General features: G+C 38.9%; 1 protein-coding gene across 1 annotated transcript in view; it reads left to right on the forward strand.

The window, feature by feature from the left end:
• Positions 1–613: 613 nt before the first annotated feature.
• DPP6 (dipeptidyl peptidase like 6) overlaps positions 614–15,798 on the forward strand; it is a 1,805,197-nt gene continuing 1,790,012 nt past the window's right edge. The window contains exon 1 of the mRNA XM_073581572.1: positions 614–968. Coding sequence (XP_073437673.1) covers positions 918–968 — 51 coding nt within the window. The 5' untranslated portion in view covers positions 614–917. The remainder of the gene's footprint in view (positions 969–15,798) is intronic.

Consider the following 15,798-nt stretch of genomic DNA (forward strand, 5'->3'; position numbering starts at 1 on the left):
GTGCATCTATAATATTTAACTTTAAAAAAAAAAACTACGATATTCCATAAGAAAAAAAAATCTACCATGTGGATTCAGGGGATGGGGATGTGCAAATATTCTATATTTTTGGGGGGATATGTATATTCGGGGGATGTGCAAATATTCTATATTTTGGGGGGATATATTCAGGGATGTGCGGGAAATCTATATTTTTGGGGATATATATTCGGGGGATGTGCAGATATTCTATCTTTTTGCTGGATATATATTTGGGGGATATGCAAGTATTATCTATTTTTTGGGGCTATATATACATTTGGGTGATGTGTAAATATTATATTTTTTGGGGGGATTTATATATTTGAGGGACGTACAAATATTATATATTTTTGGCGTATATATATATTCGGAGGATGTGCAAATATTATACATTTTTGGCAGATATATATATATATATATATTTGGGGATGTGCAAATATTATATATTTTTGGTGAATATATATGTTTGGGGATGTGCAAATATTATATGTTTTTGCGGGATATATAAATTACATATATCCAGATTTCATTTCATACTATGCAGTTGTCATTCCTCGCTTTCCACATGTAAATTATCAGACAGCAATCTTAGCAATTAGTCCTTGGGAGATGTGATCTGCAAGGATGCGATTTCTAGAAATATACCCGACTCGTCATTGCCCTTTGGATGTATTCAGTTGGCATTCCTTATATCAAGCGGGAACTGTCATCCCTTTTTGTATGTCCCTCCTCAGTGAGGCTGATAACTCCCATTCAAAACCCCACAAGACAGAGAAGAGGAGGAGAAGGAGGAGGAGGTGGCCACCCAGTGCTACACAGCCTAGACATGTGAAATCATAAACAGGGAGCTGCTTCCTAAACTCGAATGGATTGAGAGAAAGAGACAAGGAGGCAACATGAAGGACAAGCCGATTATCAAAACGGTTAAAATGCAGGGCAACGTAATGGTAAGTGGAAGCCGCTGGGGCGTGGGGCACAGCACTGCTGGGTACACAGCTGTCACACTCCCCTGGCACTGATGGTGGGGGTAACCTGCCCTGCAATGTATGGGGGGAGGAACTAGTCTACTACAAGTTTTACATCTGCTGCTGCTCTGTGGCTGGTTGCCTGATGTTTTCACCTGCTTTCTGTTGGCATCACCCGAGGAAGCCCTGTGCTTTGTACCAGCTAGAGGTAGCTGGTGATAGACATCTGTACTACATTATGCAGTCATGATCATTGGCCACAAAGCCTGGATTATGGATTATCCCCCGGGGATAGTTCATCCTTGACCGATGATTTTTGGATTATCCGTTCACGGTTATTGGATTACATTGGTGGTGGTGGGGTTGCTTTTGGCGATGAAGGGGTTAAATTGTTTGCTGAAGTCTGTCGTGTTCAGTGATACCACCACACAATCCCGTGTTAAAGGCGCACTAAATCCAAAGTAGATGGCTTTCTAAAAGTAATCCTGTGACAGTATTTTGTCATCATTTTTTTGGAGGATATTGCGGTTTTAGGAGACGGCAAATCCCACCTGCCAGATGACTGTAGCCGAATAAAAAATGTCACATACTGAGTTTGAATGATTTTCTTTTTAAATTGTGTGCCATTACATAAGTCCAAGAGCACATCACCCCTCCTCTGTCCATACAATTTAGTTCGGGATAATTCGGGTGCCAAGTGCGGATTGAAAAACTTTCAGCCATAGAAGTGCCTGATGTACGTGTCCATCTTGGCATTATAGAGAGATCTGCTGATCTCATTCACATATGTTTATATATAAAGATAAAGTTTTCCTCACGGGGGCTGAAAATTTTCTAAACTTTTTGTCAATAAACGCCTGAAAATTTACAATCACCCCAAGCAGCTTTTTTTCATTGACTGCATACTAAGAACAATGGCCCATGTATAACTACACAACTAAAGGAGAGAGCAAACATTGGGTTTAGTGTCTCCATTAACACAGGAAATATCGGTATTATTAGGACTCGGAAAACTTTTCTTATACTTTCTTGGTACATTAAAGGAAAATTGTCTGTTTGGTCAGTGCATTGCTTTCCCTAAATGCTCCGTGAGGCATGTTCTTCACATCCGAACAGTCGATCTCTTCTTATAAATTTTGCAAAGAGCAACTGTTTTATGTTCAGATGAGATCACATCTGCAATTCACTTCAAGCTGAAATTGCCCAATTCTGCCCTTTGTCTAATCTAATGTCACCCGTGAACTACGATGGCGTAAAGTAATTCTAGAACTAAAGCGGACGAAAATCATTTTATCATAGTCGATGAAGAGAAGCTGTCGCAAAACAACTTCATTTGGCAGAATTTATTCCCCTGATGCGGGAGTCCTAGTTACCACCACAGTACCAATGCCAGTCTAGGCAATAAAATCTTAGGACCTTGTAAAGCACTGACCCGTTAATCCACGGCGCGCAGTGGGGATTATGTATTGATGTTGGTTTTTGAGAGAAGCTGCCAAAAATTGTCATTATTCGGATCTCAGTCCTGTATTTTGTAACAATGCCACCACTCCACTAGTTTCCTCTTGTGCATTTACGTCATTTTTAATGACAAATTACTACTATAATGAAATTATGCGTGTCCTACTATCCGGCATTTTTGGACTGGCACCAGTACTGGCAGATGTAACTAGTGAGACCACAAATTGAGATATAAAAGAAAGTTTTACTTGGACAATTGTTTTCAAATTCAATGATGGTGTTATCGATCTTTGGCATCTACTGAGCTCTTGTTGGATATCTACTAAGTAAATATTGTCTCTACAGTATATAGTTGGTAAAATACAATTGTGGTACACAAAATATATGTGGAAACTATAACCGGCCTACCCCGACGCCCCCTGAGGAAGGAGCATAGCGCTCCGAAACGCGCGTCAGGGTTGGCGGGTTATTCTCTGCTTCCACAGCACCAAGGTAATATTTTATGCCGTAGACTTTCTAGCCGTTGGCTTTGTTATGAGCACTTCATCTATGATTGTCTATATTGTGCCATGCTGGAGTCTGTGTAGCCATTGGTGTTGATATGTACATTTGCCTTGTGATTGCTTGTATGCCATATATGACTGCCTGCATGCTACATGTCGCTTAAATTCTTTTTATCGGCTTTTGATACATTTGCCCTTTGAGAATATATATTACATTTTGTACTCTAATAATGGGCCATGACGTTTTTATAGGTCTGGACATCTTTAGGACTGTGTGGGTGCTTTATCCGGCTTATGTATGCCATGTGTGCACGCCTTCGTCCCCCTGTATTCTATGTACTTTAGTGTCCATGTTTTAAAATGCATTACTCAATAAAATTTATTTTTATGGGACTTTTTGACTGCCTGTTAGTTGGTTTGCAGTATATAGTTGGTGCAAATGTTTTGTACTTTCAAATTATAACTTAATGTCTTTTCTGATGTCAGAATTAAGTCTGTTGTTGATTTGTGATATGAAGTCTATACCTTTGTTTTTTAAGGATAGAGATATTCTTAAATTAGGGCATCTACCACAAGGTAATTGGCTCTATGACACCCATTGAATGCCAGATTTGGGGCCCAGATTATTTTGCCTATTTTAGATCATTTTTGTATATCGTGTGATATAATACAATGCCAAGAAGCTGGCTATGGCCACAGACTAAAAAATAAACAGGCAAGTGATACACATTTTGCTTTTTTTTCCAATGCCAACCATATTATGCAGTCTGCCAGCAATTCTAGACTGTGTAGCTGTCATGAATGAGTAAAATCGGAGAACCCCTTTAAGGGTAAGTTCTCACTAGGCATTTATTCAGTGTTTTTTTCTGCAGCAAAACCTGATCTCTTGGTAGGTAAGGAGCTGCAGAAAAAAGCATGTTTTTCTTGTGTTTTTTGCTGCGTTTTTTGTGGCAGTTTTGGCATGCTAGATTTGTCTCTTGTGCATGCTGATAAAGTTTACTGTTGAAAAAGTCCTATTCTATAGAATCAGGTTTTGGCAGCAAATCCTAATACCTGCATTTTTTTATGTATTTTTTCACCACCCATTCAAGTCAGTGGGTGAAAAATGCTGAAAAAACTTTAAAAACCGCTGAAAGAACTAAAATACTCTATGTCCAAAAAAATATGCAAAGCACAAAATATTGATGACAAAAAAAACCAATGTGTGTGCATGAGACTTCTGAAACTCTGAAATCTCATAGGCTTTACTAGTACTGTAAAACACAGCTGAAAATTAGCAAACAAAACGCATAGAAAACTCAGCGAAAACGGCTAGTGTGAACTTACCCTATGAAGTCTACCCAGTGTCTGGTAAACTCGATCTGCTCTATGATCGACTTATAAAGTGATCCCACTTAGTCAGCCAGTTGAATTGTGCACTACAGGAAGCAAGTTATAGAGCCCCCAAGTGTTCGGGCCATTTATTGATTGGTGCAATATAGCACTAACTGGGTGCTGATTTGTCCTCATCGTGTTCATCTATAATGACAAAATTTAATTTGCCAGAAGTCTGCAATATTGGTCAATTCAGCAAAAGTTTCTGCATACTTACAGTTGTGGCCAAAAGTATTGACACTCCTGCAATTTTGTCAGATAATACTCAGTTTCTTCCTGAAAATGATTGCAAACACAAATTCTTTGGTATTATTGTCTTAATTTAATTTGTCTTAAATGAAAAAACACAAAAAGAATTGTCCTAAAGCCAAATTGGATATAATTCCACACCAAACATAAAAAAGAGGGTGGACAAAAGTATTGGCACTGTTCGAAAAATCATGTGATGCTTCGCTAATTTGTGTAATTAACAGCACCTGTAACTTATCTGTGGCACCTAACAGGTGTTGGCAATAACTAAATCACACTTGCAGCCAGTTGACATGGATTAAAGTTGACTCAACCTCTGTCCTGTGTCCTTGTGTGTACCACATTGAGCATGGAGAAAAGAAAGAAGACCAAAGAACTGTCTGAGGACTTGAGAATCCAAATTGTGAGGAAGCATGAGCAATCTCACGGCTACAAGTCCATCTCCAAAGACCTGAATGTTCTTGTGTCTACCGTGCGCAGTGTCATCAAGAAGTTTAAAGCCCATGGCACTGTGGCTAACCTCCCTAGATGTGGACGGAAAAGAAAAATTGACAAGAGATTTCAACGTAAGATTGTGCGGATGTTGGATAAAGAACCTCGACTAACATCCATACAAGTTCAAGCTGCCCTGCAGTCCAAGGGTACAACAGTGTCAACCCATACTATCCGTCGGCGTCTGAATGAATAGGGACTGTATGGTAGGAGACCCAGGAAGACCCCACTTCTTACCCCGAGACATAAAAAAGCCAGGCTGGAGTTTGCCAAAACTTACCTGAAAAAGCCTAAAACATTTTGGAAGAATGTTCTCTGGTCAGATGAGACAAAAGTAGAGCTTTTTGGGCAAAGGCATCAACATAGAGTTTACAGGAGAAAAAAAGAGGCATTCAAAGAAAAATACACGGTCCCTACAGTCAAACATGGTGGAGGTTCCCTGATGTTTTGGGGTTGCTTTGCTGCCTCTGGCACTGGACTGCTTGACCATGTGCATGGCATTATGAAGTCTGAAGGCTACCAACAAATTTTGCAGCATAATGTAGGGCCCAATGTGATAAAGCTGGGTCTCCCTCAGAGGTCATGGGTCTTCCAGCAGGACAATGACCAAAAACACACTTCAAAAAGCACTAGAAAATGGTTTGAGAGAAAGCACTGAAGACTTCTAAGGTGGCCAGCAATGAGTCCAAACCTGAATCCCATAGAACACCTGTGGAGAGATCTAAAAATAGCAGTTTGGAGAAGGCACCCTTTTAATATCAGGGACCTGGAGCAGTTTGCCAAAGAAGAATGGTCTAAAATTCCAGTAGAGCATTGTAAGAAACTCATTGATGGTTACCGGAAGCGATTGGTTGCAGTTATTTTGGCTAAAGGTTGTGCAACCAAGTATTAGGCTGAAGGTGCCAATACTTTTGTCTGGCCCATTTTTGAAGTTTTGTGTGAAATGATCAATGTTTTGCTTTTTGCTTCATTCTCTTTTGTGTTTTTTCATTTAAGACAAATTAAATGAAGATAATAATACCAAAAAATTTGTGTTTGCAATCATTTTCAGGAAGAAACTGTGTATTATCTGACAAAATGGCAGGGGTGTCAATACTTTTGGCCACAACTGTATGTGTTTTGGAAGGGGAGTGTTTCGAATACAATATTCAGTTTCTATGGATTTGGCATTTGCTGCGTGTTGTGTTTGCATTTAGGTGTTTTAAGTATGGTCCTTTTCATGTGCGTATTTAATATTTATCTCCTATATTTTCATTATAGTATTATTTAATAACAGTTTCAGTGGAGAGTGAACACTTGGCAGTTAAGCTGTTAACCTTGCTGGTATTAAAACATACAAGTTTGGTCCCTAAAAACAGAGCACAGAGACACCAAGGCGGTGACTGTGTAGATCTCTAAACTCTAAAGATCAGTTTATCGACTTTTGAGATGTTAATGTTGCAAACTGTTAGCACTCAGTGGTACATTACTTAGTACAAGTGCAAAAAGTGTTAAAAAGTTAAATTCATCATTAAGCATGACATAACTCTACAGGCATAAAAACACAATTATCATTTAGTTAATTTACCATCCTGCGAATAATATATATAATATGTAACGAGCGCCCTTCAAGCTGATCCACTGCTCTGTAAACTCCGAAAACTTGAATGACTTGTAAGCCTTTAATTCATGTCAAGTAAAGATAACCTCAGTTTAATACATTCTTCCACCTTAGCATCTTAAGCTTATTATGCTTTTATTCAACAGTCTGGTGCTTGTCGCAGTAACTTATTGAGTGTATGAAAAGAGAGATAATTAAACTTTTCCTTACTCAGTGGTTAGAACCATTGACTTGCATTGATGTAGTCCTGGATTCAATCTGACCAAAGATAACCTCTGAGTTTATATGTTCTCCTCATGTTTATGAAGACATTTTCTGGTTATGTCAGTTTCTTTCCACATCCAAGAAAACCATTTTGGCCATGACTGAGATAGAAAAAATGATTATTAGCCATATTAGAAGAGAGGACAATATTTGTATTATGCTACACTGTAGTAACAGACACCTCTCCTTGAGAAAGCTATACACAAAACGCGCGTCGGGGCAGTGCTGGCGTGCTAAACTGATCCTGCCTTATTATGGGTAAGAAACATCATTCATAACCTATTTTCTCTGTCTCACCCTATGTCTATGGCTATTTTGCCCTTTATTATACATGGTGCTTTATAGGTTTTATAGGTGTTTTGAGCAATGAGTGCTGTTTGAGATGCTGGATATTTTTGCTGCATATTTTATTATGCAAGGCTTGGGGGATAACATACATTGAAAAAGCACCAACAGAGAATTTCTCTGTAATGCATCACAAAATAAGGTTCTGCATGTAAGAAGTAGTTGGTAGTAATGATTTCCCTTTAGGCTAAGTTCAAAATGAGAGATTTTGCTACACTTTTTTTCTGCAGCAAAACCTGAGAGTGCTTGAAAAGAAAGAAGCTGCGCCAGAAACACAGGCTTTGCTGCGCTTTTGGTGCATTTTTTCATGTGTTTTCTAACATTCAATGGATGAAAAATGCTGAAAAAAACGCTGAAAGGAGAAAAACATAAAAGCACAAAATACTGATGATGATAAAAAACAAGCTGTGTGCATGAGATTTCTGAAGTCTCAAAGACAAAGCTGGTACTGTAAAATGCAGCTGAAAATTAGCATAAAAAAGCATAAAAACACAGCAAAAAATGCTCAGTGTGAACTTAGCCTTAAAGAAATCATTTCACTTGAACAGAAGAGTTTACTTTTCTTTTTCACACAACAGAGCCACAACACTTCCTGATAATTGCAAATTCTTTCGGTTGCACTTTATGCTTGATAATTATAGTTTCATTGACAAGGCACAGAACGCTTGGCAGTGACAATTCACTAGTGGGAAGCAAATCTGTCCATAATGGCTATTTGCTTGAATTTGGCAAGGAAATTACATTTACATTGATGTTACCCAATGTCTTATGCTTTGTTGTCTTTCTACACCTTAGAGCCTAATAATCATGTGGTGTAAAAAATACTCACCTCACCTGTCTTGCTGTTGCAACAGCCCACCATCTATTCCTCCTCTTATCTAACCATTCTCTTCTTCTAGTGCAGCATCCTCTTCCCTCTGTGCCAGGTCTTCCACTGCCAACTAGGCCTCTGAGGTCATGAGGTGTCAATTTACGACCAGCTGGTCATGAAGACTAAAGCCTCCTCAGAGCTTGAAGCCCTGGCACAGAGTGAATATGCCTGAACAAAGAAAAAGCCGCACCAAGTGAAGGATTGGACAGTGGACTAAAGCAGTAGAGGTGAGTAAAGTATTAGATTTTTTTCAACCCCTTTTCTGGCCTCCACAAATCAGCAAAATGGAATGCAGCCAGCATTTTGCTAAATCTGCATGAAGCAATTTAAATTAAAACACTCATTCCAACTAAACATATATATCAAAACATGTGAAACCTTGCTTCCTCAAAAAGTCCCAATTCAATAAGTTGTTTAAGCTAGAATTGTGGCGTACAACTTGAGCAAAAATATTGTGACTTTTGGTGTTTTCAGTCCAGTCCCGGACAGGTGCGCCAATATGTCAAATTCATGAAAGTGTACACCTTTACTGAAGTACATTTCTGTCAGAGGACTCTTAATGAATTTGGTACAGCTTACTCTCGTGGACCCATTGCTTAAGACTGGTGTGAACAACGCCGGTCCTAGTGAATCGGGGCCCATGAGTCTGTCTCATACTGCAGCTCACTGTCCTCACAGTTGTCCATCTATGCTATCGTCTGTCATATCCTTCTGTGCATCTTTCCAGGATTGAGATGGAACATGTTAAAAGCATTCCACCACCAATACATGTTTCTGTAACCGTAGCACTCTTTACAAGCTCCCCTGAAACTCCCCCAGTGTCGGGCTCCTTCTTAAGTAGGCGCTTCATGTATCTAACTCATTTCCTTTCTCTGCTGAGTAACAGGGTACTTCCACCTGCCATATAATTTGCTCACATACTGACTCACTTCCAGCAAACAACTCACTAGTTTCTGCAATATAGCTACCTGCAATCAGCTCCACAGTTTCTGGAATACAGGTCCTGCAATCAGCTCCATAGTTTCTGCAATAGAGCTTCCTATAATTAGCTCCATAGTTTCTGCAATAAATGTGACATCTACTGACAGTAGTGGTGCTGATCTATCTTACAAGCATAACATAGTCTTAGATTTGCCCAGAGTGTCCTTTAAAAGAAATCTGTTAGAATGATCCACCCACTCCCCTGATTTGACTACCCAGCCAGTTAGCTGGCAGTCAAGCATAGATAGGTGGGGCAGGGTGAGAAAATGATTAAGGGAGCTTGGGAAGTTCTATGACATTCCTAGACCACTTAAACCTCATTTGCATACTAATTGAAGCAGTGCATTTTCAGTCAGGGAGCAATGGATTGAATCAGTAAAGGTGTGGATGACATTATCTTTCAGAGACTGCCATCACCATATTTAAAGTCAAGGGAGGGGTAAATCTTTTTGATAGATTCCCTTTATGGACCTTTAAGAAAAGCCTATTAATCAACAAGGGGTCATAGTGAAGAGATTTTCGAGCAAATTTTTTTTCTCTTACTATGGACATAAAACCCAACAGGCAGGTACTTGCTATCAGAGACGACAACCTGCCTATTCAAACCTGCGCCGGCTCAGAGTAGTCAACGACAGCTCATGCCGACGATTCGGCTGCTCCATATTAACAATATAGCTCTTCCTTCTCTGGACTGATCTGTTGATAGGGTTTGACTAATGGCGTCAAGCTGATTGACAGATGACTTCTCGCAGAGGGGACTCGGCTGTAAATCAGCATGACATCACAATCTATGACCACTCTCTGCCGGTGGAGATCGTTGCAACTACTTCCTGTTAGCCATTAATGAAAACTTTTCTAGTCCTGAACAACCCTTTTAACTTTTCAAACAGTTGTAATAAATGTTCAGCGAAAATAATAATTTGGACTAAAAATGAGCCAATAAGGCGCTCAAAAAAATGACAGTACAGTTTGTAAACTTTACAGAGCTTATAGTAAAACCCAAACTTTTCAGAAATTAGACACATATTTAATGATAAATTTCACAAGTAACTTTAGGATGGATTTACCCCAAATCTTACAATCTCTTGGTAGGTAATATTGCCTCAGGTATCACATTACCAAAATGTTTACCAGCTACTATTTCCAATTCTCAAAAATGTGATATTGATGGTGACAATAATCTATATAGTGAAAATACATTTAGATTTATGGTAATTTGATACTGAGTACTGCCATGCCAGTTAGAGTTCTCATGTGTTCCTATGACTTTCCACTACATACACCACCACGGCAGACACAGGATTCCCTTAAGATGTATTATTTGTAATTGCCACTTATCTTGTCTGATACTAACGAAACGTCATCAATGCTTCAGAACTCCTAGTTATACAGAGAGGAAATCATATCACTGGATTCTAATACATTTTGGAAGAATACCATCAGTATTCAACAATATGTGATCATATTTCTGTATCAGCAGCTGAGATGTCCGTCGGGATGGATAGACAGAACATGATGTGATTTGTATTGACATATACATTTACTTAGAGGTAGTACTGTATCTTTAAGTAATATATTCCGCATCTGTCATCTCACTTTGGAGGACTGATTTCCCTTTGGATTTCAATTCGGTATTCTTATCGAAGCTTATTGCTTCATGGCTTCAATCTTGTATATTATTTTTCAGTTTATCTTCTCGGTTTTTTTTTGGGCTTGAAACTCATTTCAAGAAACTGCTCTATCTGAACAGTCATACCTACGGGATTCATTAGGTTATTCAAGTTATTTTTTGTAGAGTCAAAGTTATTTGTCCTTCAGCTTCAGTACAGGAGGAGAACAATTTTTGAATGTCACTTGGGTGCAAAAACCGGGTCGTAAATTGAAGGAGCACATTCCGTCTACTAATACAGAATATCACAAGAAGGAAATTACTTTTCCCGAATTTTTATTTTAGATTGCCATTTAAGATTACAGAATGTTGTTTTTGTTACTTTTTTAGGATGTGTAATGTAGAATCGATTTAAAACTTACAAAAGTTATAGTGAAATAAGTTTTGTCCAAAATGTTGCAGAAGGAAACAAAGTGAGTTTATTTTGTCATAAGTCTACCTGATCCTTATATCTCCTGATATTATCTATTCCGAAAGAGTCTAACACGTTAAATGGTCAGCCAACTCCCCTGACATTGGCAGGATCGGCTGAGTTTTATCTATTGTATATATGATCTTAAAGGGAATCTGTAACCAGATTTTTCTGCCCCATCTGAGAGCAGCATGACTCAAGGGCCGAGCCTCTGATTCCAGCGATGTGTCACTTACTGGGCTGTTTGCTGAAGTTTTGATAAAAACTCTTTATCTGCTGCAGGTCTAGCAGTTCTTTGAATGCCGAGCTCTGTGTGACCCCGCCCACACCACTGATTGGCAGCTTTCTGTGTACACTGTGTATAGGCAGAAAGCTGCCAATCAATGGTGGGGGCAGAATTATACAGAAATCATGAATAAAGAGGACTACATGGCAACATGTTTAATAGTCCTCTGGTGATAATATCATTCTGATAAAATAGTGATTTATCAAAACTGCAACAAGCAGTCCATATTGCGGAAAGCAGGGTCTCTGTTTCTACATTATGTTGCCCCCAGCTCAGATTAGTTCCTTCTACAGCATCTCTGTAGCATATCCCCCCACATTAGTTAATGGCTCTGGTAGATTACAATGCAGAAGTAATTATGAGCCATGAAATTCATCAGTTCAGTAAATTAAGTAAGCAGTAATACATAATATTACTATTAGCTTTCTAAGATGGCCCATTTACAGGTCCCTCTCCAGCTACAGGGGTCGCACATATGGCATGGTCACCTCTGGCTTGTATCCTGGTAAACACCATTAAAAAGTTTACTAATTAGAAGAAATTTTGATTTTCATTTTGATAATCTTGATTTTAAGAGTAATTGGCGAGGTTTTAGTTATACCCCGAATACAATATTGTGGGTCATGATGAGACGCTCTCTGGACAGCTCTGTATTAGGATCCTGCGTAGCTGTTGCAGTGTGTGCGGTATAAAGCTGTACCATTACACATACATTAAATGTGAATTTACTATCATTGTACCTGTTTATTTTATGTGTGCTATTTACTGTATTATATACACAGTCTTTTACTACAAATTCCATTAGCTTCAGAAACTCTTAACAAGAACCCGTCCTTTTTTATGTTAGTTTTATATTTATAGCAGCCTAGTATTTGGATCTCCCTTGTTCTTGTTAATTTTCCCTTATGTATCTTTATTACAATGACTAAATATATAATGGGTGCCAATGTTTTATTACACTGGGTATGACCTAAAAACATAACACTTACTGTCTTTATAATTTTCTCTAGCATTGTCTCAGGAGACATGGGCCCCAATTCATCAAGACTGATGTTGTTCATACCAGTCTTGATGCAGGGGTGTGCTGTAGTCAAATAGTCCTGATTCATTAACAGTCGCATGCCTCTTAATGAATCAATGGTGTCCGACAAGGGACTTGCAGCTCAGTGTGCACCTCGCCACAAATCTTACGCCTGGCGTAACATTTGTGTCGCACACAGCGCCGCTCGTCATGAATTTGAAGAGTGGCGGTCACCATGCCTTCATCCCATCTCAACTCAGACAACATTGACAGAGCTGGGTGAATATGGAGTAAAAAGATGCCAAAACTTGCAAAATTTTAGAGCAGCCTCAAGCAGCACCAAATTTTTTGGACTTTTCAAATTTTTTTACATAAAGCAGTGATGAAACAGGCCCCAATTCTTGTTTTTAGCATTTTGGCAAGGCAAAAGCCGTTTACAGTGTCTTATCGTTTTGGATGTTACACACCTATCTTGTGTGTTCTGTGTTCCGCTTCCTTCCACTGGGTTCACTGCTCTCTGTTGGGCTCCATATCTTTTTTTTGAAAGTTGCACAGCATGGAATAATGACATCATGCCCCCAGGCCTATATAAGGTCCATTAAGACACACACATGTTTTGGGATTGAGACTTTAGACCTATGTTTGGCGTGCTCCACCATGCTTGTCATGCTTGAACTTGCATTCATCCCTGCCGGATTCCACTTCATCTAGCCTATTGCTCCTGATATTAATGGTTGTCCGAGTCCTTAAGTTTCCATGTATCCTCGAGAAAGCTTCACCAATGCCCACCAAGACCAGAGGCTTAGTGTATCCACTTCACTAGATGAGCCTAACATCAGAGACCCATACTTTTAGGACAAATGCAAATTTCTATCTTGAATGATAGTTCTGAAAGTAAACTTGTGAAAAATACAGAGCGTAAGACAAACAATGGTGAGATATAAATACCTGAGGATTATATATGCGTCAGCCTGACGTGAAACGAATATTTATGTAGAGGCAGGTCTCATCTTTTAAGTTTTACAAAATACGTTTCCATTCATCACAGTTCCTATTGCCTCAAAAAATGTCCTACAGGCATCTAATTGTGTTATTTTCTAAAGTTCCTTCTAGTTAGCTTAAAAAGTCGACTTGGCTCATCCTGTATTCAGTCCGACTCATGAAAACTATGGTGCTGTCTATACCTGGCATGTATGGTTTTTGCAGCTTGTCTCTCTAGAGAGCCACTGGGATGCATTTGCATGAAGTAGGAACAGAATATAGCACATGGATCATTTATTCCTATGTGGTGACGTGTTGTCCATTCACGCTCAATAAACCCGGTACTGCATCACATTTCTTTTAAACATGCAGCACATTCTTATAGGTACATAACAACCAAGTACAAGGAGAATAGTATTCACATGTACATTATTTTTTTATTGATCATGTAAAATGTAATGTCTATGTTATGTCACTGCTATAGAAATAACAGAGGATTCAGATACACCACTTCACGGTTAATTAATAGCAACAATTATTAAAGAGGTATTTTATTGAGAAACAGCACCACTTTTGTATATTGACAATGTCCTGTATGGCAATTTACCCTTATCCACCTAAATCAATAGTATCTTTTGGATTGGGTTGGAAAATAATCTGTAACAGTTTTAGGACTGGACAGATTAAAAACTCAGAAAGTCTTCTACTTTACAACTTCAATTTCGGATCCATTCTGACAGAAGTGATAACGTTTAAAGTTGGAAATAAATGACTCATCAATACAATGTATTTATAACTAAAGAACCATAAAATCCATTCTGTTACATCAATCATATCAGCTTCTCTTCCCGTTTTTTTTATATATTTTTTTATTTTCTATCATTATGTTTCAATTTCCCAGGTCTACAAAACACTTGATAATGATAAATTGTTCTTTCATTTGTTGCTTTCACTGGAATTACAGCATGGGATAAGAACGTGATATGTTCTCAGATTGTGATACTACTTCATAGTTTAGACTGAAGAGATAGACATAAGTCATGTATTTCAATGGGTTTTAATTAAAAACAAATTATTCGATTAAGGAATGATGTTCAAAATGTGATTGTTGTACAAATCAAAGTGAGGACTACCCTGCATAGCTGAATGTGGCCCCAGCAAAGATCAGCCAAGACTGGGGAGTCTGACTCTAGTAGAGCGTGACCTACTTTAAAAGGAACCTGCCACCAGGTTTTCCCCATATAAACTAAGTCATCTGTACGCCCTCATATGTAGTAATATAGAATGCTGTGTATATGTCCCCAATGCTCTGTACATAACACAAAAAACAGCTTCTACTATACTCACCTCCGGTCCGATGTTCGCTGTTGGTCTTGATCCAGCGCCTCCTCTCTTCTTGCGATCACCGTTCTCCTTCATGCTTTATGTGGATGAGGGGTCCTACATAATCTACACAGTGTCCTCCGTTGTGCTCCAAAAGTACTTCTCTCTTCCCTGTCGAGGGTGCAGCAAAGTATCGTAGTGCACATGCGCCGGCGCTCTTTGGACTTTCCCTGCGCACTACAGTATTCTGCGTTCGGCAGGACAGAGAGGAATATGCCTGCGCAGGAGCGCAATGAAGAATGCTGAGTGGATGACATAGGGCACATCTTCCACACAAAGCAAGAAGGAGGACAGTGAGCAAGAAGAGGGGAGACACTGAATCAAAACCAGTGACACCCATCGGACTGAACCAACACGTATGCGAGTATAATAAAGGCTATTTTTTGTGTTATGAAGAGCGGATTTGGGATATACATACGGCATTTTAGTATGCTCTAACAGAAGGTTTTCAGGCCCTACTTTATGTGAGAAAAACCTGGTGACAGATTCCCTTTAAGCAGTTGCTTATCTCTATGGCTGAGTCTTGAGTAGAGTACCCCTGTATGTTATTAATATGCTCCAATAGGTAGAGGACAGCGATCTTCTTGATCATAAAATATATTACCTTTGTGACTGCTGTTATGTAGCTAAAATATTCACATAGTTACATAAATTGAAAAAAGACAGAGGTCCATCAAGTTCAACCTTCCTTGAACAATTATAGGTTAAGCTATTACTAGATTATTTATAACCCATAATGCCATTGGTCATTAGAGAAGTGACCACCCAATTTTTAAAAGCTGCTGTAGTGTCTGCCATTACTGCCTCTTGTGGTCGGCATTCCACAGTGTGTCTGCTCTAACTGTAAAGAACCCTTTTCTATTTGGATGTCAGAATTGTTATTCCTCTACATGTAGTGAATGTTCCCTGATCTCTTTTAACGT

The sequence above is a fragment of the Dendrobates tinctorius genome, unplaced genomic scaffold (genome assembly GCF_039654945.1).
Source record: "Dendrobates tinctorius isolate UK_male_01 unplaced genomic scaffold, ASM3965494v1 ptg000070l, whole genome shotgun sequence".
NCBI lineage: Eukaryota > Metazoa > Chordata > Amphibia > Anura > Dendrobatidae > Dendrobates > Dendrobates tinctorius.